Here is an 18,780-nt window from a genome sequence, read left to right on the forward strand (position 1 = left end):
TTTCTATAGGCTAGGTCTACTATATTTATATATCAGCTTTCTATAGGCTAGGACTACTATATTTATTTATCTATCAGCTTTCTATAGGCTAGGTCTACTATATTTATTTATCTATCAGCTTTCTATAGACTAGGACTACTATATTTATTTATCTATCAGCTTTCTATAGACTAGGTCTACTATATTTATTTATCAGTTCTCTAGGCTAGGACTACTATATTTATTTATCTATCAGCTTTCTATAGACTAGGTCTACTATATTTATTTATCAGTTCTCTAGGCTAGGACTACTATATTTATTTATCTATCAGCTTTCTATAGACTAGGTCTACTATATTTATTTATCAGTTCTCTAGACTAGGTCTACTATATTTATTTATCAGCTTTCTATAGACTAGGTCTACTATATTTATTTATCAGTTTTCTATAGACTAGGTCTACTATATTTATTTATCAGCTTTCTATAGGCTAGGTCTACTATATTTATTTATCAGTTTTCTATAGGCTAGGTCTACTATATTTATTTATCAGCTTTCTATAGGCTAGGTCTACTATATTTATTTATCAGTTTTCTATAGGCTAGGTCTACTATATTTATTTATCAGTTTTCTATAGGCTAGGTCTACTATATTTATTTATCAGCTTTCTATAGGCTAGGTCTACTATATTTATTTATCAGTTTTCTATAGGCTAGGTCTACTATATTTATTTATCAGCTTTCTATAGGCTAGGTCTACTATATTTATTTATCAGTTTTCTATAGGCTAGGTCTACTATATTTATTTATCAGCTTTCTATAGGCTAGGTCTACTATATTTATTTATCAGTTTTCTATAGACTAGGTCTACTATATTTATCTATCAGCTTTCTATAGGCTAGGTCTACTATATTTATTTATCAGTTTTCTATAGACTAGGTCTACTATATTTATTTATCAGCTTTCTATAGGCTAGGTCTACTATATTTATTTATCAGTTTTCTATAGACTAGGTCTACTATATTTATTTATCTATCAGCTTTCTATAGGCTAGGTCTACTATATTTATCTATCAGCTTTCTATAGGCTAGGTCTACTATATTTATTTATCTATCAGCTTTCTATAGACTAGGTCTACTATATTTATTTATCAGTTTTCTATAGGCTAGGACTACTATATTTATTTATCTATCAGCTTTCTATAGACTAGGTCTACTATATTTATTTATATATCAACTTTCTATAGGCCAGATCTACTATATTTATTTATCAGTTTTCTATAGGCTAGGTCTACTATATTTATTTATCTATCAGCTTTCTATAGGCTAGGTCTACTATATTTATTTATCCGTTTTCTCTAGGCTAGGTCTACTATATTTATTTATTTATCAGTTTTCTATAGGCTAGGTCTACTATATTTATTTATCAGTTTTCTATAGGCTAGGTCTACTATATTTATTTATCTATCAGCTTTCTATAGGCTAGGTCTACTATATTTATTTATCAGCTTTCTATAGGCTAGGTCTACTATATTTATTTATTTATCAGTTTTCTATAGGCTAGGTCTACTATATTTATTTATCTATCAGCTTTCTATAGGCTAGGTCTACGATATTTATTTATCAGCTTTCTATAGGCTAGGTCTACTATATTTATTTATCTATCAGCTTTCTATAGGCTAGGTCTACGATATTTATTTATCAGTTTTCTATAGGCTAGGTCTACTATATTTATTTATCAGTTCTCTAGGCTAGGTCTACTATATTTATTTATCTATCAGTTTTTTATGGGCTAGGTCTACTATATTTATTTTATTTCCTAATATTAAACACATTGGTTATATTTACAACAGGAGTATAGCCTACCTGGCTGGCATAGATGACATGTATTTTTCCCAGCTGCCCCTGTTTTGAGACAGGTGTAGGATAATGGTCCATTCTAAATACAAACTAATTTCACACATATATTATTTAGTGTATGTAAAGACAAGATTAAATCAAGAATAGTCTGATGGGTGACAATATTAGCCTATCACCTGTGAATGATATATTATCACCTGTGAATGGTATGTTATCACTTGTGAATGATACCCAGCTAGTGTGCAGTAAGGCAAACCTGCAGTATAGTCACACACCTCATGTAGCCTAGCCCATAGGCCCACATGTTTTAATAAGGTTTGTATCACAACTGAAGTGGCCAAATAACTTCTTAAAATGCAACACATTATTCCGCTTTATAACCGGTGTAGAGCCTAACTGTACATGGGCTGGCGTGAGTTTCAAGTTTGGGGAAGATAACTTTCACCATAAAATGCACCTTTATAATAAAGTAATACATGTCTGATCGCATTTGCCGTCACTTTGGAGAACAGTGTTTTCCTGCTAATTCATTGCATTTTGGAATATTTGCTCTTATAGCCTACTGCAGCGCATGCTGTTGCTGCGCTTACAATGTGAAGAAATAGTCTAATAGTTTATCAACATTTTAAGCTAAACTTTCTGATCTGTTGCATCAGCCTCATTGCTTTTAAACTTCTTTTTGATGCTAGTGGTTGTATAGATTTGGGATCTATCACATCCCACAACTGTCCCAGACTATGTTTGGAATATTAATTAACAGAAGAACACGTTGACAAATAGAATAGGTCAACTTTTGTACTATGGTGGCCATGCTTAAAAAATAAAATAAAAAAAGAGAGGTGCCATAATCGACAACTTCGGCGTCCGGGGAACAGCGGGTTAACTGGTCTAGGAACAGTGGATTAACTGGTCTAGGAACAGTGGGTTAACTGGCCTAGGAACAGTGGGTTAACTGGTCTAGGAACAGTGGGTTAACTGGTCTAGGAACAGTGGGTTAACTGGTCTAGGAACAGTGGGTTAACTGGTCTAGGAACAGTGGATTAACTGGTCTAGGAACAGTGGGTTAACTGGCCTAGGAACAGTGGGTTAACTGGTCTAGGAACAGTGGGTTAACTGGTCTAGGAACAGTGGGTTAACTGGTCTAGGAACAGTGGGTTAACTGGTCTAGGAACAGTGGGTTAACTGGTCTAGGAACAGTGGGTTAACTGGTCTAGGAACAGTGGGTTAACTGGTCTAGGAACAGTGGGTTAACTGGTCTAGGAACAGTGGGTTAACTGGTCTAGGAACAGTGGGTTAACTGGTCTAGGAACAGTGGGTTAACTGGTCTAGGAACAGTGGGTTAACTGGTCTAGGAACAGTGGGTTAACTGGTCTAGGAACAGTGGGTTAACTGGTCTAGGAACAGTGGGTTAACTGGTCTAGGAACAGTGGATTAACTGGTCTAGGAACAGTGGGTTAACTGGTCTAGGAACAGTGGGTTAACTGGTCTAGGAACAGTGGGTTAACTGGTCTAGGAACAGTGGGTTAACTGGTCTAGGAACAGTGGGTTAACTGGTCTAGGAACAGTGGGTTAACTGGTCTAGGAACAGTGGGTTAACTGGTCTAGAAACAGTGGGTTAACTGGTCTAGGAACAGTGGGTTAACTGGTCTAGGAACAGTGGGTTAACTGGCTTGGGCAGAACGACAGATTTCTACCTTGTCAGCTCAGCGATTCAATCCAGCAATCTTTTGGTTACTGGCCCAATGCACTAACCACTAGGCTACCTGCTTCCAGAGGCAGTTTGGAACTGGGCAGTGAGTGTTGCAAATGAGGACAGATGATTATTACGTGCTTCAGGACTCGGCAGTCCCGTTCTGTGAGCTTGTGTGGTCTACCACTTCGCAGCTGAGCCGTTGTTGCTCATAGAAGTTTCCATTTCACAATAACAGCACTTACAGTTGACTGGGGCAACTCTAGCAGGGCTGAAATTTGACGAACTGACTTGTTGGAAAGGTGGCATCCTATGACGGTGCCACATTGAACGTCACTGAGGTCTTTAGTAAGGACATTCTACTGCCAGTGTTTGTTCATGAAGATTGCATGGTTGTGTGCTCAATTTATACACCTGTCAGCAATGGGTGTGCCTGGAATAGCCCAATCCACTCATTTGAAGGCGTGTCCACATACGTTAACATTGTCAAAGCAAGTGAAATAGATAATAAACTAAAGGGAAATAAACAATCAAAAATTAACAGTAAACATTACACTCACAGAAGTGCCAAAGGAATAGAGACAATTCAAATGTCATATTATGTCTACATACAGTGTTGTGACGATGTGGAAATAGTTAAAGTACAAAAGGGAAAATAAATAAACATAAATGTGGGTTGTATTTACAATGGTGTTTGTTCTTCACTGGTTGACCTTTTCTTGTGGTAACAGGTCACACATATTGCTGCTGTGATGGCACACTGTGGTGTTTCACCCAATAGATACTATGGGAGTTTATCAAAATTTGATATGTTTTTTCGAATTCTTTGTGGGTCTGTGTAATCTACTTTCTCTCTCTCTCTCTCCCTCTATCTCTCTTGCCCTCTCTCTCCCTCTCCTTCCTCATTTCATCCCTGTTGCTTTATAGCTAGTGTTTACCTTGCTCTTGTTTATTCATCTATTTTTGGCTATTTATTCTGATTACACATGCAGACACACACATTCACACGCACACACACTCGCGCAGACACACACATTCACACGCACACACACTCGCGCAGACACACACATTCACACGCACACACACTCGCGCATGCACACACACACACACACACGCACACAAACATGCACGCACACAAACACGCACACACGCACACAGACACACCTACACACACCTACACACACACACACACACACACACACACACACACACACACACACACACACACACACACACACACACACACACACACACACACACACACACACACACACACACACACACACACACACACACACACACACACTATGCCCCTGGTGTAAACAGCAGCCAGTGCAGGCCATGTGTTTCCCAGGGGTGTAGTTAGTGTGTGAAACACATTGATCCCTGCTCTGGTTACCATGATGCAAGTCTCTCACCTCCTACTGGGCCTGATGCTTACACTGCTGGTCAACACAAAGAACAATCTCTCTCTATTCTCTTCTCTTATCCTCAGTGTCTGTAGAACAGTTAATTATTGCACTGGATCATTGTTTTGTGAGGAAAAGATATGATCAATACAATGCTGTGGTGAATACTGAAAACCATAGAACACAATAACAACAGATCAGCACAGCAGTTCCACTTTCATATGGATCTCAATGAGAGAGAGAGAGAGAGAGAGAGAGAGAGAGAGAGAGAGAGAGAGAGAGAGAGAGAGAGAGAGAGAGAGAGAGAGAGAGAGAGAGAGAGAGAGAGAGAGAGAGAGAGAGAGAGAGAGAGAGAGAGAGAGGAGAGAGAGCAGAGTAGAGCAGAGGTCAGGATCAGAGCTCCTGCATTTTTCAGCATTTTCTTTAAAAAAGATAGATTAGGAGTTAGATAAACTTAGATTTTTTGTCAGGAACACATACTGGATTATACCCTCTACAACATAACCCCTAATTCAAATCAAAACTTAAAACCTACAACCTGATTTTGGACGGAATTACGGAATCACCTGGAAAGTTCACAACTACCAAGGATTTATTACCCTATACAGCAAATTTTCTGGAAAACAACAGAAACCTGAAAACACCATCCAACCTGGAACTGAGTGAGTAATGTTTAGTCTGAAACTATATTTTATTTCCAAAAGCCAAGAAGAAAAATACACAACATTACTTTATAAGGACTGAATTCTAACATAATTCTGCCAAGCTTGATACAACTTCAACTAGCACTGACGTGTCAAGTGAGAGGTGTCAAAGTCCATTAGCCCAACAATGGCAGGAGAGTCACACAGTCTACCCCAACCAAATGGAGAGGCCTTAGAAGCTCCCTCCAGCTTTTCAGAGGTAATTAAAATACAGTACCCTTTGCATGTAAAGAATGATAAGGCAAGAAAAGATTACAAAATGAAACTCCTTATGGAAAATCAAGAAACACTTTTTGCTGACTATTACAAAAATGGGAACATCAGCAAACTTATCTTCCACACAAACCAGGCATGACACAGTGCTATATTAGCACACTACCCCTTTGTTAAGAGAGGGGGGGTTAACGAGGGGTGGAAACTCAGAATACTTGATAACGAGGACTCTGAGTTAAGTAATATAAATATTTATAAATCCGGAACAGTAATGGTACAGAGTAACCACAAACAGTTTCAGCTGGACTTTCACCTAATCAAAGAATTAGCCCAGCAGGAGAAGCTCTCCCTTGATAAAGATACCCCCACACCGAGCGGGTCAGACCAGACCTCTTCATTATGTAACCCCACAGATGAGCAACCCCCAGAGGAGAGTCAACCTCCCAGCACAGATTACCACTCCCTCATTGAAATGAAGGACAAATTCACCCAGCTGGAGGTAAGGCAGGTGGAGCTGGAAGAGCAGGTGATTACACTTCAGTCAGCACAGACCCAGACAACAGTCCAGCACAACAACAGCCCCTTAACCAGACCCGGAGAGCTGGAGGTGGACAGAGACATATCTGCACTTTGGACAGTGGTGAGACAAATACAACAGGAGAAAGAGGAGCAGAACAGAGCACTAGAGGAGAGTATCAGACTGCTGGTGGAGGAGAGGTTGAGGGGGATGGAGGAGAGGGTGAGGGGGATGGAGGAGAAGTTGAGGGGGACGGCGTGTGACAGAGAACAACCCACTAGAGAGGTGGCCACCCCCACAGAGAAGCCAGCAGAACAGCCCACCTCAGCACCCAACAAAAGTCTCGACACCACAGCAGAACAGTCCACACCAGACCCTGACCATAGAGTCGACACCACAGCAGAACAGTCCACACCAGACCCTGACCATAGAGTCGACATCACAGCAGAACAGACAAATGAAGAACCCCAAGCCCAGAGGCTCTCACCCCCTCTGAGCACCCCCCCTGTCAGCCACCCAGATAGCCCTTCTGACAACCCCCCCACACCCACTGAGGACAAACACAAGACACAGATTGTACTACTTATGGACTCAAATGGGAAATATATAGAAGAAAGAAAACTTTTTCCCAAACACAGTGTGTCTAAACTCTGGTGTCCAAACACCCAGCGCGCCCTAGACCTTCTGTCTGAGGCCAAACTAGGCTCACCCAGCCACATAATAATACACACAGCCACAAACGACCTGAGAGCACAGCAGGAAAGAGTGGCCACAGCACTGAAGGGAGTGATTGAAAAGGCTTCTTCTACTTTCCCCAACGCACAAGTGGTTATCTCCACCCTGCTACCACGAAAAGACTTCCACCCTGCCACAATACAGCGGGTAAATGCAAGTATTTCCGGTGACTGTGCCTCAAAACCAAACGTTTTCCTGGCCCACCACTCCACCCTGGACTTGAACAGCCTCTATGACCAGGTCCACCTCTACAAGACAGCAGTGCCCACCTTTGCCCGAACTCTAAAGGACATCGCTCTCAAACGTATCCCCAACACTTCACACAGGAGCAACAGATCAATAGACACCCCACCCAGACCAGAGAGACACCCTCCCAGATCTGCAGGACCCCCCCCCCCCCTGGACCTACACATACAGGACCCACGCCAAGAGGAATTACATCCAGACCACAGTACACCCAGACACATCCACACCCCCACCCCAACCAATCAACACCCCCCCACCTCAACCATGCCCACACCCCATTTAGGCCCCCTCAGATCAGACCTATGCCACTCCTGCCCACCCCATGCACCCCACCCCCGCAAAGAGGGCCTCAACATGGAAGCCACACATACGCCCAGGTAGTGAGCGGGCAAACAGTCCCAACCCCCACTCTCACACTCGCCCAAGCAAATGGCATGTACCAGATGCTCAGCAGGCTCTGCTCACACTTACTGGCCTGAGGCCAAACCACGACCAACAACATTGGACACTCTATGGAACAAAAAGCCTTCACTATATTATCCTGGAATATCCAAGGCCTGAGGTCATCTGCATTTGGCCTAAAAAGCAGAAACCCGGACTTCACCAAAGAAATCGGTAATACAGACATTGTCATCCTGCAAGAAACCTGGTATAGAGGAGACGGACCCACTGGTTGCCCTCTAGGTTACAGAGAGCTGGTAGTCCCATCCACCAAACTACCAGGTGTGAAACAGGGAAGGGACTCAGGGGGTATGCTAAGTTGGTATAGAGCAGACCTAACTCACTCCATTAAATTAATCAAAACAGGAACAATCTACATTTGGCTAGAAATTCAAAAGGAAATGATCCTAACAGAGAAAAATGTCCTCCTGTGTGCTGCCTATATCCCCCCACTAGAATCCCCATATTTTAATGAAGACAGCTTCTCCATCCTGGAGGGGGAAATCAATCATTTCCAGGCCCAGGGACATGTACTAGTCTGTGGCGACCTAAATGCCAGAACCGGACAAGAACCTGACACCCTCAGCACACAGGGGGACAAACACCTGCCTGGAGGTGACAGCATTCCCTCCCACATATGCCCCCCTAGGCACAACTATGACAACATAACCAACAAAAACGGGTCACAACTCCTGCAGCTCTGTCGCACGCTGGGTATGTACATAGTCAATGGTAGGCTTCGAGGGGACTCCTATGGTAGGTACACCTATAGCTCATCTCTTGGCAGTAGTACTGTAGACTACTTTATCACTGACCTCAACCCAGAGTCTCTCAGAGCGTTCACAGTCAGCCCACTGACATCCCTATCAGACCACAGCAAAATCACAGTCTACTTAAACAGAGCAATACTCAATCATGAGGCATCAAAGCCAAAGGACCTGAGTAACATTAAGAAATGCTATAGATGGAAGGAATGCAGTTTGGAAACCTACCAAAAAACAATTAGGCAACAACAAATTCAATCCCTTTTAGACAATTTCCTGGGTAAAACGTTCCACTGTAATAGTGAAGGTGTAAACTTGGCAGTAGAAAATCTTGACAGTATATTTGACCTCTCAGCTTCCCTATCAAATCTAAAAATCTCAAATAGAAAACCGAAGAAAATTAACAATAATGACAAATGGTTTGATGAAGAATGCAAAAATCTAAGAAAGAAATTGAGAAACCTGTCCAACCAAAAACATAGAGACCCGGAAAACCTGAGTCTACGCCTTCACTATGGTGAATCACTAAAACAATACAGAAATACATTACGGAAAAAGAAGGAACAGCATGTCAGAAATCAGCTCAATGCAATTGAAGAATCCATAGACTCTAACCACTTCTGGGAAAATTGGAAAACACTAAACAAACAACAACACGAAGAATTATCTATCCAAAATGGAGATGTATGGGTAAACCACTTCTCCAATCTTTTTGGCTCTATAACAAAGAATAAAGAGCAAAAACATATACATGATCAAATACAGATCTTAGAATCAACTATTAAAGACTACCAGAACCCACTGGATTCTCCAATTACATTGAATGAGTTACAGGACAAAATAAAAACCCTCCAACCCAAAAAGGCCTGTGGGGTTGATGGTATCCTCAATGAAATGATCAAATATACAGACAACAAATTCCAATTGGCTATACTAAAACTCTTTAACATCATACTTAGCTCTGGCATCTTCCCCAATATTTGGAACCAAGGACTGATCACCCCAATCCACAAAAGTGACCCCAATAACTACCGTGGAATATGTGTCAACAGTAACCTTGGGAAAATCCTCTGCATTATTATTAACAGCAGACTCATACATTTCCTCAATGAAAACAATGTACTGAGCAAATGTCAAATTGGCTTTTTACCAAATTACCGTACAACAGACCATGTATTCACCCTGCACACCCTAATTGACAACCAAACAAACCAAAACAAAGGCAAAGTCTTCTCATGCTTTGTTGATTTCAAAAAAGCCTTCGACTCAATCTGGCATGAGGGTCTGCTATACAAACTGATGGAAAGTGGTGTTGGGGGTAAAACATACGACATTATAAAATCCATGTACACAAACAACAAGTGTACGGTTAAAATAGGCAAAAAACACACACATTTCTTTCCACAGGGTCGTGGGGTTAGACAGAGATGCAGCTTAAGCCCCACCCTCTTCAACATATATATCAACGAATTGGCGCGGGCACTAGAAAAGTCTGCAGCACCCGGCCTCCCCCTGCTAGAATCCAAAGTCAAATGTCTGCTGTTTGCTGATGATCTGGTGCTTCTGTCACCAACCAAGGAGGGCCTACAGCAGCACCTAGATCTTATGCACAGATTCTGTCAGACCTGGGCCCTGACAGTAAATCTCAGTAAGACCAAAATAATGGTGTTCCAAAAAAGGTCCAGTCACCAGGACCACAAATACAAATTCCATCTAGACACTGTTGCCCTAGAGCACACAAAAAACTATACATACCTTGGCCTAAACATCAGCGCCACAGGTAACTTCCACAAAGCTGTGAACGATCTGAGAGACAAGGCAAGAAGGGAATTCTATGCCATCAAAAGAAACATACATTTCAACATACCAATTAGGATTTGGCAAAAAATACTTGAATCAGTCATAGAGCCCATTGCCCTTCATGGTTGTGAGGTCTGGGGTCCGCTCACCAACCAAGACTTCACAAAATGGGACAAACACCAAATTGAGACTCTGCACGCAGAATTCTGCAAAAAATATCCTCCGTGTACAACTTAGAACACCAAATAATGCATGCAGAGCAGAATTAGGCCGATACCCACTAATTATCAAAATCCAGAAAAGAGCCGTTAAATTCTACAACCACCTAAAAACCTGGAGAAGAGTCCCCTAAGCAAGCTGGTCCTGGGGCTCTGTTCACAAACACAAACACACCCTACAGAGCCCCAGGACAACAGCACAATTAGACCCAACCAAATCATGAGAAAACAAAAAGATAATTACTTAACACATTGGAAAGAATTAACAAAAAAACAGAGCAAACTAGAATGCTATTTGGCCCTACACAGAGAGTACACAGCGGCAGAATACCTGACCACTGTGACTGACCCAAAATTAAGGAAAGCTTTGACTATGTACAGACTCAGTGAGCATAGCCTTGCTATTGAGAAAGGCCGTCGTAGGCAGACATGGCTCTCAAGAGAAGACAGGCTATGTGCTCACTGCCCACAAAATGAGGTGGAAACTGAGCTGCACTTCCTAACCTCCTGCCCAATGTATGACCATATTAGAGAGACATATTTCCCTCAGATTACACAGATCCACAAAGAATTCGAAAACAAATCCAATTTTGAAAAACTCCCATATCTACTGGGTGAAATTCCACAGTGTGCCATCACAGCAGCAAGATTTGTGACCTGTTGCCACGAGAAAAGGGCAACCAGTGAAGAACAAACACCATTGTAAATACAACCCATATTTATGCTTATTTATTTTATCTTGTGTCCTTTAACCATTTGTACATTGTTAAAACACTGTATATATATATAATATGACATTTGTAATGTCTTTACTGTTTTGAAACTTCTGTATGTGTAATGTTTACTGTTAATTTTTGTTGTTTTTCACTTTATATATTCACTTTGTATGTTGTCTACCTCACTTGCTTTGGCAATGTTAACACATGTTTCCCATGCCAATAAAGCCCTTGAATTGAATTGAATTGAATTGAGAGAGAGAGAGAGAGAGGGAGAGAGAGAGAGAGAGAGAGGGAGAGAGAGAGAGAGAGAGAGAGAGAGAGAGAGAGAGAGAGAGAGAGAGAGAGAGATAGAATGAGTTTTGCTGTCTGTTCTTTTGTTCCTCAAGGTCTCTGGGATCTCTCTCTGTCTATTGCTCTTCTTCGCTCTTGTACAAAAGTAAAAAGAGAAACAAGTTAGTGAGATGAAAATAAATGGATGGTTACTTTCCAGAGAGTTTAAGGCCACAAGAGAATGTCATGTACTCTACCTTTCCTACTTAACGCATTAACTCTTCAAACGCACGCAGTCAGGAGACTTTCACTGTCTTTCCTCATATCCGTCTCTACAATACTTTTCTCTTTCCTCTCTCTTCTCTCTATGATACTTTCCTATTTTCTCTCCACTTCCTGAAGGTGAAGGACAACGTGTTCTCCTGAGATTCAAAATAATAATAGCTTTATTGACAGGAGCGTTTGAAAAACAATGTCCCTGCTGCCGGCTGGCCCAAGGCCATCATTAAAAAACTGGGATGAAATAATAGAACAATAACTGATTATCACAGTCACAAAGGGAGAATAATAAAGTGGGTTTAATTAGTAGCCGGTAATGACTCTAGTCCTGCTGTGTCTTTGGACTCGACTAACTGACCTCATTTAACAAACGTTGTTGATTGACTGAGCTGTGAATATTACAGAATTATAATTATTCTACATCATGAGATCTCTCTATATAGAAACTATTAGATTTCCGAGATTTCAAACCTGTAGAGAATATACTTGTAAATCCTTCTGTATCTCCTGTCCCTCTCTCTAGCGTATAGGACCAGCCTCAATGTGTCCTATCTCCTGTCTCTCTCTCTAGTGTAAAGGACCAGTCTCAATGTGTCCTATCTCCTGTCTCTCTCTCTAGTGTAAAGGACCAGTCTCAATGTGTCCTATCCACTGTCTCTCTCTCTCTAGCGTAAAGGACAAGCCTCAATGTGTCCTATCTACTGTCTCTCTCTCTCTAGTGTAAAGGACCAGTCTCAATGTGTCCTATCCACTGTCTCTCTCTCTCTAGCGTAAAGGACCAGCCTCAATGTGTCCTATCTACTGTCTAACTCTCTCTATAGTGTAAAGGACCAGCCTCAATGTGTCCTATCTATTGTCTCTCTCTCTCTAATGTAAAGGACCAGCCTCAATGTGTCCTATCTACTGTCTCTCTCTCTCTCTAGGGTAAAGGACCAGCCTCAATGTGTCCTATCTACTGTCTCTCTCTCTAGTGTAAAGGACCAGTCTCAATGTGTCCTATCTATTGTCTCTCTCTCTAATGTAAAGGACCAGCCTCAATGTGTCCTATCTACTGTCTCTCTCTCTCTCTAATGTAAAGGACCAGCCTCAATGTGTCCTATCTACTGTCTCTCTCTCTCTCTAGGGTAAAGGAACAGCCTCAATGTGTCCTATCTACTGTCTCTCTCTCTCTCTAGGGTAAAGGACCAGCCTCAATGTGTCCTATCTACTGTCCCTCTCTCTAGTGTAAAGGACCAGCCTCAATGTGTCCTATCTCCTGTTTCTCTCTCTAGTGTAAAGGACCAGTCTCAATGTGTCCTATCTACTGTCCCTCTCTCTAGTGTAAAGGACCAGTCTCATTGTGTCCTATCTACTGTCTCTCTCTCTAGCGTAAAGGACCAGCCTCAATTAGGTCTATGACGATCATGACATTTTGTCAGCAGGTGTTTGTCAAGGAGATAACTGCCGGTCTCATGGTAACTGCCCGTTAATTAACATAAACAAGTTTAGCATCTCCTGGCTTCCACATCTACACATGAAAATGTCATGTAATATAGCCCACACCATCACAATAAATCCATTCCCCATTTTAGACACGTCTAAAGAAACTTTATATGAAGAAAATGTCGTCTGTTTCAGAACAGAATAGCATACTCTGAGTTGTTAGGCCCTGATCCTGCTACGTCATATGGTTGTAGGCTCCACGAGTTAATTTAGCAGACAAGACGTGCTTAGAATTCCATGGCATTATTTTTATTGATTTATAGTATGAAGAAAACAATTTAACATACACTAACTATATAAATGTATGTGGACACCCCTTCAAATGACTGGATATGGCTATTTCAGCCTCACCTGTTGCTGACAGATGTATAAAATCGAGTACACAGCCATGCCATCTCCAGAGACAAACATTGGCATTCGAATGTCCTTTCTGAAAAAGCTCAGTGACTTTCAACATGGTACCGTCATAGGATGCCACCTTTCCAACAAGTCAGTTTGTTTAATTTCTGCCCTGCTAGAGTTGTCCTGGTCAATTGTAAGTGCTGCTATTGTGAAGTGGAAACGTCTAGGAGAATATAATGGCTCAGCCGCAAAGTGGTAGGTCACACAAGCTCACAGAACGGGACAGCCGAGTCATAAAGCACATACCAATTGTCTGTCCTCGGATGCAATACTCACTACCGAGTTCCAAACGGTCTCTGTAAGCAACGTCAGTACAGTAACTGTTTGTCGGGAGTTTCATGAAATGGGTTTCCATGGCCGAGCAGCCGCACACAAGCCTAAGATCACCATTGTGTAATGCCAAGCATTGGATGGAGTGGTGTAAAGCTCGCCACCATTGGACTCCGGATCAGGGGAAAAACCTTCTCTGGAGTGATGAATCACGCTTCACCATCTGGCAGTCCGACAGACAAATCTGGGTTTGGCGAATGTCAGGAGACTGCTACCTGCCCAAATGCATAGTGCTAACTGTAAAGTTTAGTTGGTGAGGCATAATGGTCAGGTGCTGTTTTTCATGGTTTGGGATAGGCCCCTTAGTTTCAGTGAAGGGAAATCTTAACGCTACAGCATACAATGACATTCTAGACGATTCTGTGCTTCCAACTGGGGCAGTTTGGGGAAGGCCCTTTCCTGTTTCAGCATGACAATGCCCCGTGTACAAAGTGAGGTCCATACAGAAGTGGTTTGTCGAGATCAGTGTGGAAGAACTTGACTGGCTTGCACAGAGCCCTGACCTCAACCCCATCGAACACCTTTGGGATGAATTTGAACGCCGACTGCGAGCCAGGCCTAATCGCCCAACATCAGTGCCCGACTTCACTAATGCTCTTGTGACTGAATGGAAGCAAGTCCCAGCAGCAATGTTCCAACATCTAGTGGAAAACCAGACGAACTCCATATTAATCCCCATGATTTTGGAATAAGATGTTGTGGAATAAGGTGTCCACATACTTTTGGTCATGTAGTGTATGTTTCCCATATAAAGCCCTTTGAATTTAATTGAGGTAGAGGGATAGGGAGAGAGAGATGGATAGGGAGAGGGAGAGAGCAATATAATGATAGAGAGAGATAGAGGGATAGGAAGAGAGAGGGAGGAATAGGAAGAGAAAGATAGAGGGATAGGGAGTGAGAGAGCGGGATAGGGAGAGAGATTTGAGATTTGCATTTGCGAACATCATGTATATCTGAGTGTATTTGTGTTTGTGCATGTGTAAAAATGTATGTGCGGTGTGTATGTATGAGCAGGAATGTGTGTATGTGTATGTATGCGTGAGCGTGTGTGTGTGTGCTGGTGGTTATTAATATTTTAAATCACTTTAATTACAAAAAAAGAAATGGCACTAGATAGCCAAAAGCAATTATGGGAAGTGTAATCTTTTTAGCAATGAAGCCGTGGGGCATGTTTAACTCTGCTCATTAAGTTCCAATGCACATCTAGAAAGGTCAGTGTAAATTGCTTTGTGTTCATGTAACAAAGACTAGGCATCATGGGTCACGTGGTCCTCTGGGTGATTACATCTCTTAGCTAGAGCTAGGCATTATGGGTCACGTGGTCCTCCAGGTTATTACATCTCTTAGCTGGAGCTAGGGCATCATGGGTCACATGGTCCTCCGGGTGATTACATCTCTTAGCTGGAGCTAGGCATCATGGGTCACATGGTCCTCTGGGTGATTACATCTCTTAGCTGGAGTTAGGGCATCATGGGTCATGTGGTCCTCTGGGTGATTACATCTCTTAGCTGGAGCTAGGGCATCATGGGTCACGTGGTCCTCTGGGTGAATACATCTCTTAGCTGGAGCTAGGGCATCATGGGTCACATGGTCCTCTGGGTGATTACATCTCTTAGCTGGAGCTAGGGCATCATGGGTCACGTGGTCCTCTGGGTGATTGCATCTCTTAGCAAGAGTTGCCCTTTGCTGGTTCACTAGTCTCTCTGTTGTTCTGTTTCCTTGTGTTTTTTTTGCTTGTCCTTTCTTTCATTATTTAATTATTTATACATGTGTGTGTGTTGCCACTGGAATTCACCATCCTACAGTGAAGTAGTGTTGTTGGGATTTGCACACCCTCAGCGACACTTCTGACCTCTGTGAAGCAATCAACTGGAAACCGGACTAAAGTCTGGTGGCATTGGGGTGTCTGGTGACGGGGGCAGGAGTGAATGGACCGGAAGCCCTTAATCAGACCCCTGCACACCAGCGGTACAGGACTATTATGGTCGCCAGTAGTTGGCACTTGAGTGGCAAGTAATCTCAGTAGACCACTGTGTGACTGAGCAGCCCTATTTAGGAGCTACACCCAGTTGGGGAGAGGCCTAGAAAGGTGACCTAAAAATTACCCACTCACTCCTTCCTGGATAGGCTACCACACCTATCGGGAGTTCCACTCAGCTGTCGAAAAATGATGAAGAAAATAATTTGTCTGAAACTGGCGACATGGAACATCAGGACTCTTTTGGACACTGACAATAATAATGATACACCGGGACACTAAGGCTCTACAACATTGCTGCCCTGAGTGAGAGACCAGGTTCCTGGATGAAGGGTCCCTGAAAGAGGAGGGAGAAGGCTCCACCTTCTTCTGGAAAGGTCACCCTCCGGGTGGACAACATCAGCACGGTGTGGGACTAGCAGTTAAGAACAGCCTTTTACCCAGCCTCACCGAAACGCCTGAAGGCGTAAGTGAAAGACTTATGTCTCTCCATATCCCCCAAGATGCATTATGCTACTCTTCTCAGTGCATACCCACCAACGTTACCATCTGAAAATGAGGCAAAGGACTGCTTCTACCAGTCACAAGATGAGGCCTTTCACCGCATCCCCAGGAATGACAAGATCTTTCTGCTGGGTGACTTCAACGCTAGGGTGGGACAGGATATGGAGCGGAGTGCTGGGTGACTTCAACGCTAGGGTGGGACAGGATATGGAGCGGAGTGCTGGGTGACTTCAACGCTAGGGTGGGACAGGATATGGAGCGGAGTGCTGGGTGATTTCAACGCTAGGGTGGGACAGGATATGGAGCGGAGTGCTGGGTGATTTCAACGCTAGGGTGGGACAGGATATGGAGCGGAGTGCTGGGTGATTTCAACGCTAGGGTGGGACAGGATATGGAGCGGAGTGCTGGGTGACTTCAACGCTAGGGTGGGACAGGATATGGAGCGGAGTGCTGGGTGATTTCAACGCTAGGGTGGGACAGGATATGGAGCGGAGTGCTGGGTGACTTCAACACTAGGGTGGGACAGGATATGGAGCGGAGTGCTGGGTGATTTCAACGCTAGGGTGGGACAGGATATGGAGCGGAGTGCTGGGTGACTTCAACACTAGGGTGGGACAGGATATGGAGCGGAGGGCTGGGTAGGCATGGCGTTGGCCAGGTCAATGAGAACAACATGAGACTACTAACTCTGTGCAGAGCATGATCATCATCACTAACACCTTGTTCCAGCAGAATAACAAATATAAAACATCATGGATGCCCCCACGCTCCAAACCCTGGCACCTGATGTCCTACGTTACAGTGAGACGTTCGGACTCTAATGACGTCCTGCTGACACGTGATATGAGGGGTACAGAATGCTAGACAGATCACCGTATGATACTGGCTAAACTCCAGCTGAGAATAATTCCCCCCCAATGCTTGAAGAAGTCCAGTAAGAGGCGTCTGCACTGTACCCAGCTTGAGAAAGCTGCAGTAAGGGACGAGTCCCGCCTGTCTCTCGCTGAAAGGCAAAGGGAGAATGAGCCTCTTCTGAACCATGGACCAGAAGTGGGCATCGCTCAGCTCAGTGCTCTATCAGGCAGCAGCCCACTCCATTGCCTACAGAGGTAGGAAACATCAGGACTGGTACGACGAGAACCCGGACACCATCACAACCTTACTGGACAATATGCACAAAACGCACAAGGCTACTCTTAACAGCCACACATCTATGGCCCGAGAAGTCGCTACATCACCCTCATGAAAACAGCTGATTGTCTGACTCTCTTGAAGGAGAAAACCAGATCCTGAAGAGGTGTGCTGACCACCTAAACCAGATCCTGGTGAGGTGGGCTGACCACCTAAACCAGATCCTGGTGAGGTGGGCTGACCACCTAAACCAGATCCTGGTGAGGTGGGCTGACCACCTAAACCAGATCCTGATGAGGTGTGCTGACCACCTAAACCAGATCCTGATGAGGTGGGCTGACCACCTAAACCAGATCCTGATGAGGTGGGCTGACCACCTAAACCAGATCCTGATGAGGTGGGCTGACCACCTAAACCAGATCCTGATGAGGTGGGCTGACCACCTAAAACAGATCCTGAAGAGGTGGGCTGACCACCTAAACCAGATCCTGATGAGGTGGGCTGACCACCAAAACCAGATCCTGATGAGGTGGGCTGACCACTTTGAAGCACTACTCAATCAGCACTCTCCTACAGACCACTCCATCCTGGAAGAACTGCCTGTCCAGGAGAAGTGTTGTGAACAATATCAGGACCTTTCAAGGCCTTTGTCGACCTCTCCAAGGCCTTCATCACTGTGAGCAGGGAACTACTATTGGGCATTCTACTCAACATCCTTTGCCAGTTCCATGATGGGATGATGGCTCGGTTGGCCATAGGAGGGCAGGAGTCAGTGCCCTTTGGAGTAAGCATCGGTGTGAGGCAGGGGTGTGTGCTGGCACCTGTACTCTTTAACATCTTCTTCCTATGTGTCACCCAGTTTCCCCACAAGGAGACAGCAGGGGGGGGGGGGGGGTGCGGTGGACTTCAGGCTGAATGGAAACCTAGTCAACATCAGGAGACTCCAAGCAACCACCAAGGTTTCGACAGAGTTGCAGTTTGCTGATGACTGTGCTCTTGTGGCCTACACTCTGGAAGACCTTCAGTTCGTCCATGTAACAGCTGTGAGGGTTTATAGCAGGATGGAACTATCTATCAACACCACCAAGACAGAGGTGGTCTGCCAATGGAGA

The 18,780-nt window shown here is 43.6% G+C and overlaps 1 protein-coding gene across 1 annotated transcript in view; it reads right to left on the minus strand.

The window, feature by feature from the left end:
* Window positions 1-17,578, minus strand: part of LOC110504379 (teneurin-2) — a 172,639-nt gene extending 155,061 nt beyond the window's left edge. Inside the window, 1 exon segment of the mRNA XM_090221544.1 lies at window positions 17,494-17,578. Within this exon segment, the coding sequence (XP_090077670.1) occupies window positions 17,494-17,578 (85 nt within the window).
* Window positions 17,579-18,780: the final 1,202 nt, after the last annotated feature.

Source organism: Oncorhynchus mykiss, chromosome 25 (genome assembly GCF_057628025.1).
Source record: "Oncorhynchus mykiss isolate SJ-2025 chromosome 25, ASM5762802v1, whole genome shotgun sequence".
NCBI lineage: Eukaryota > Metazoa > Chordata > Actinopteri > Salmoniformes > Salmonidae > Oncorhynchus > Oncorhynchus mykiss.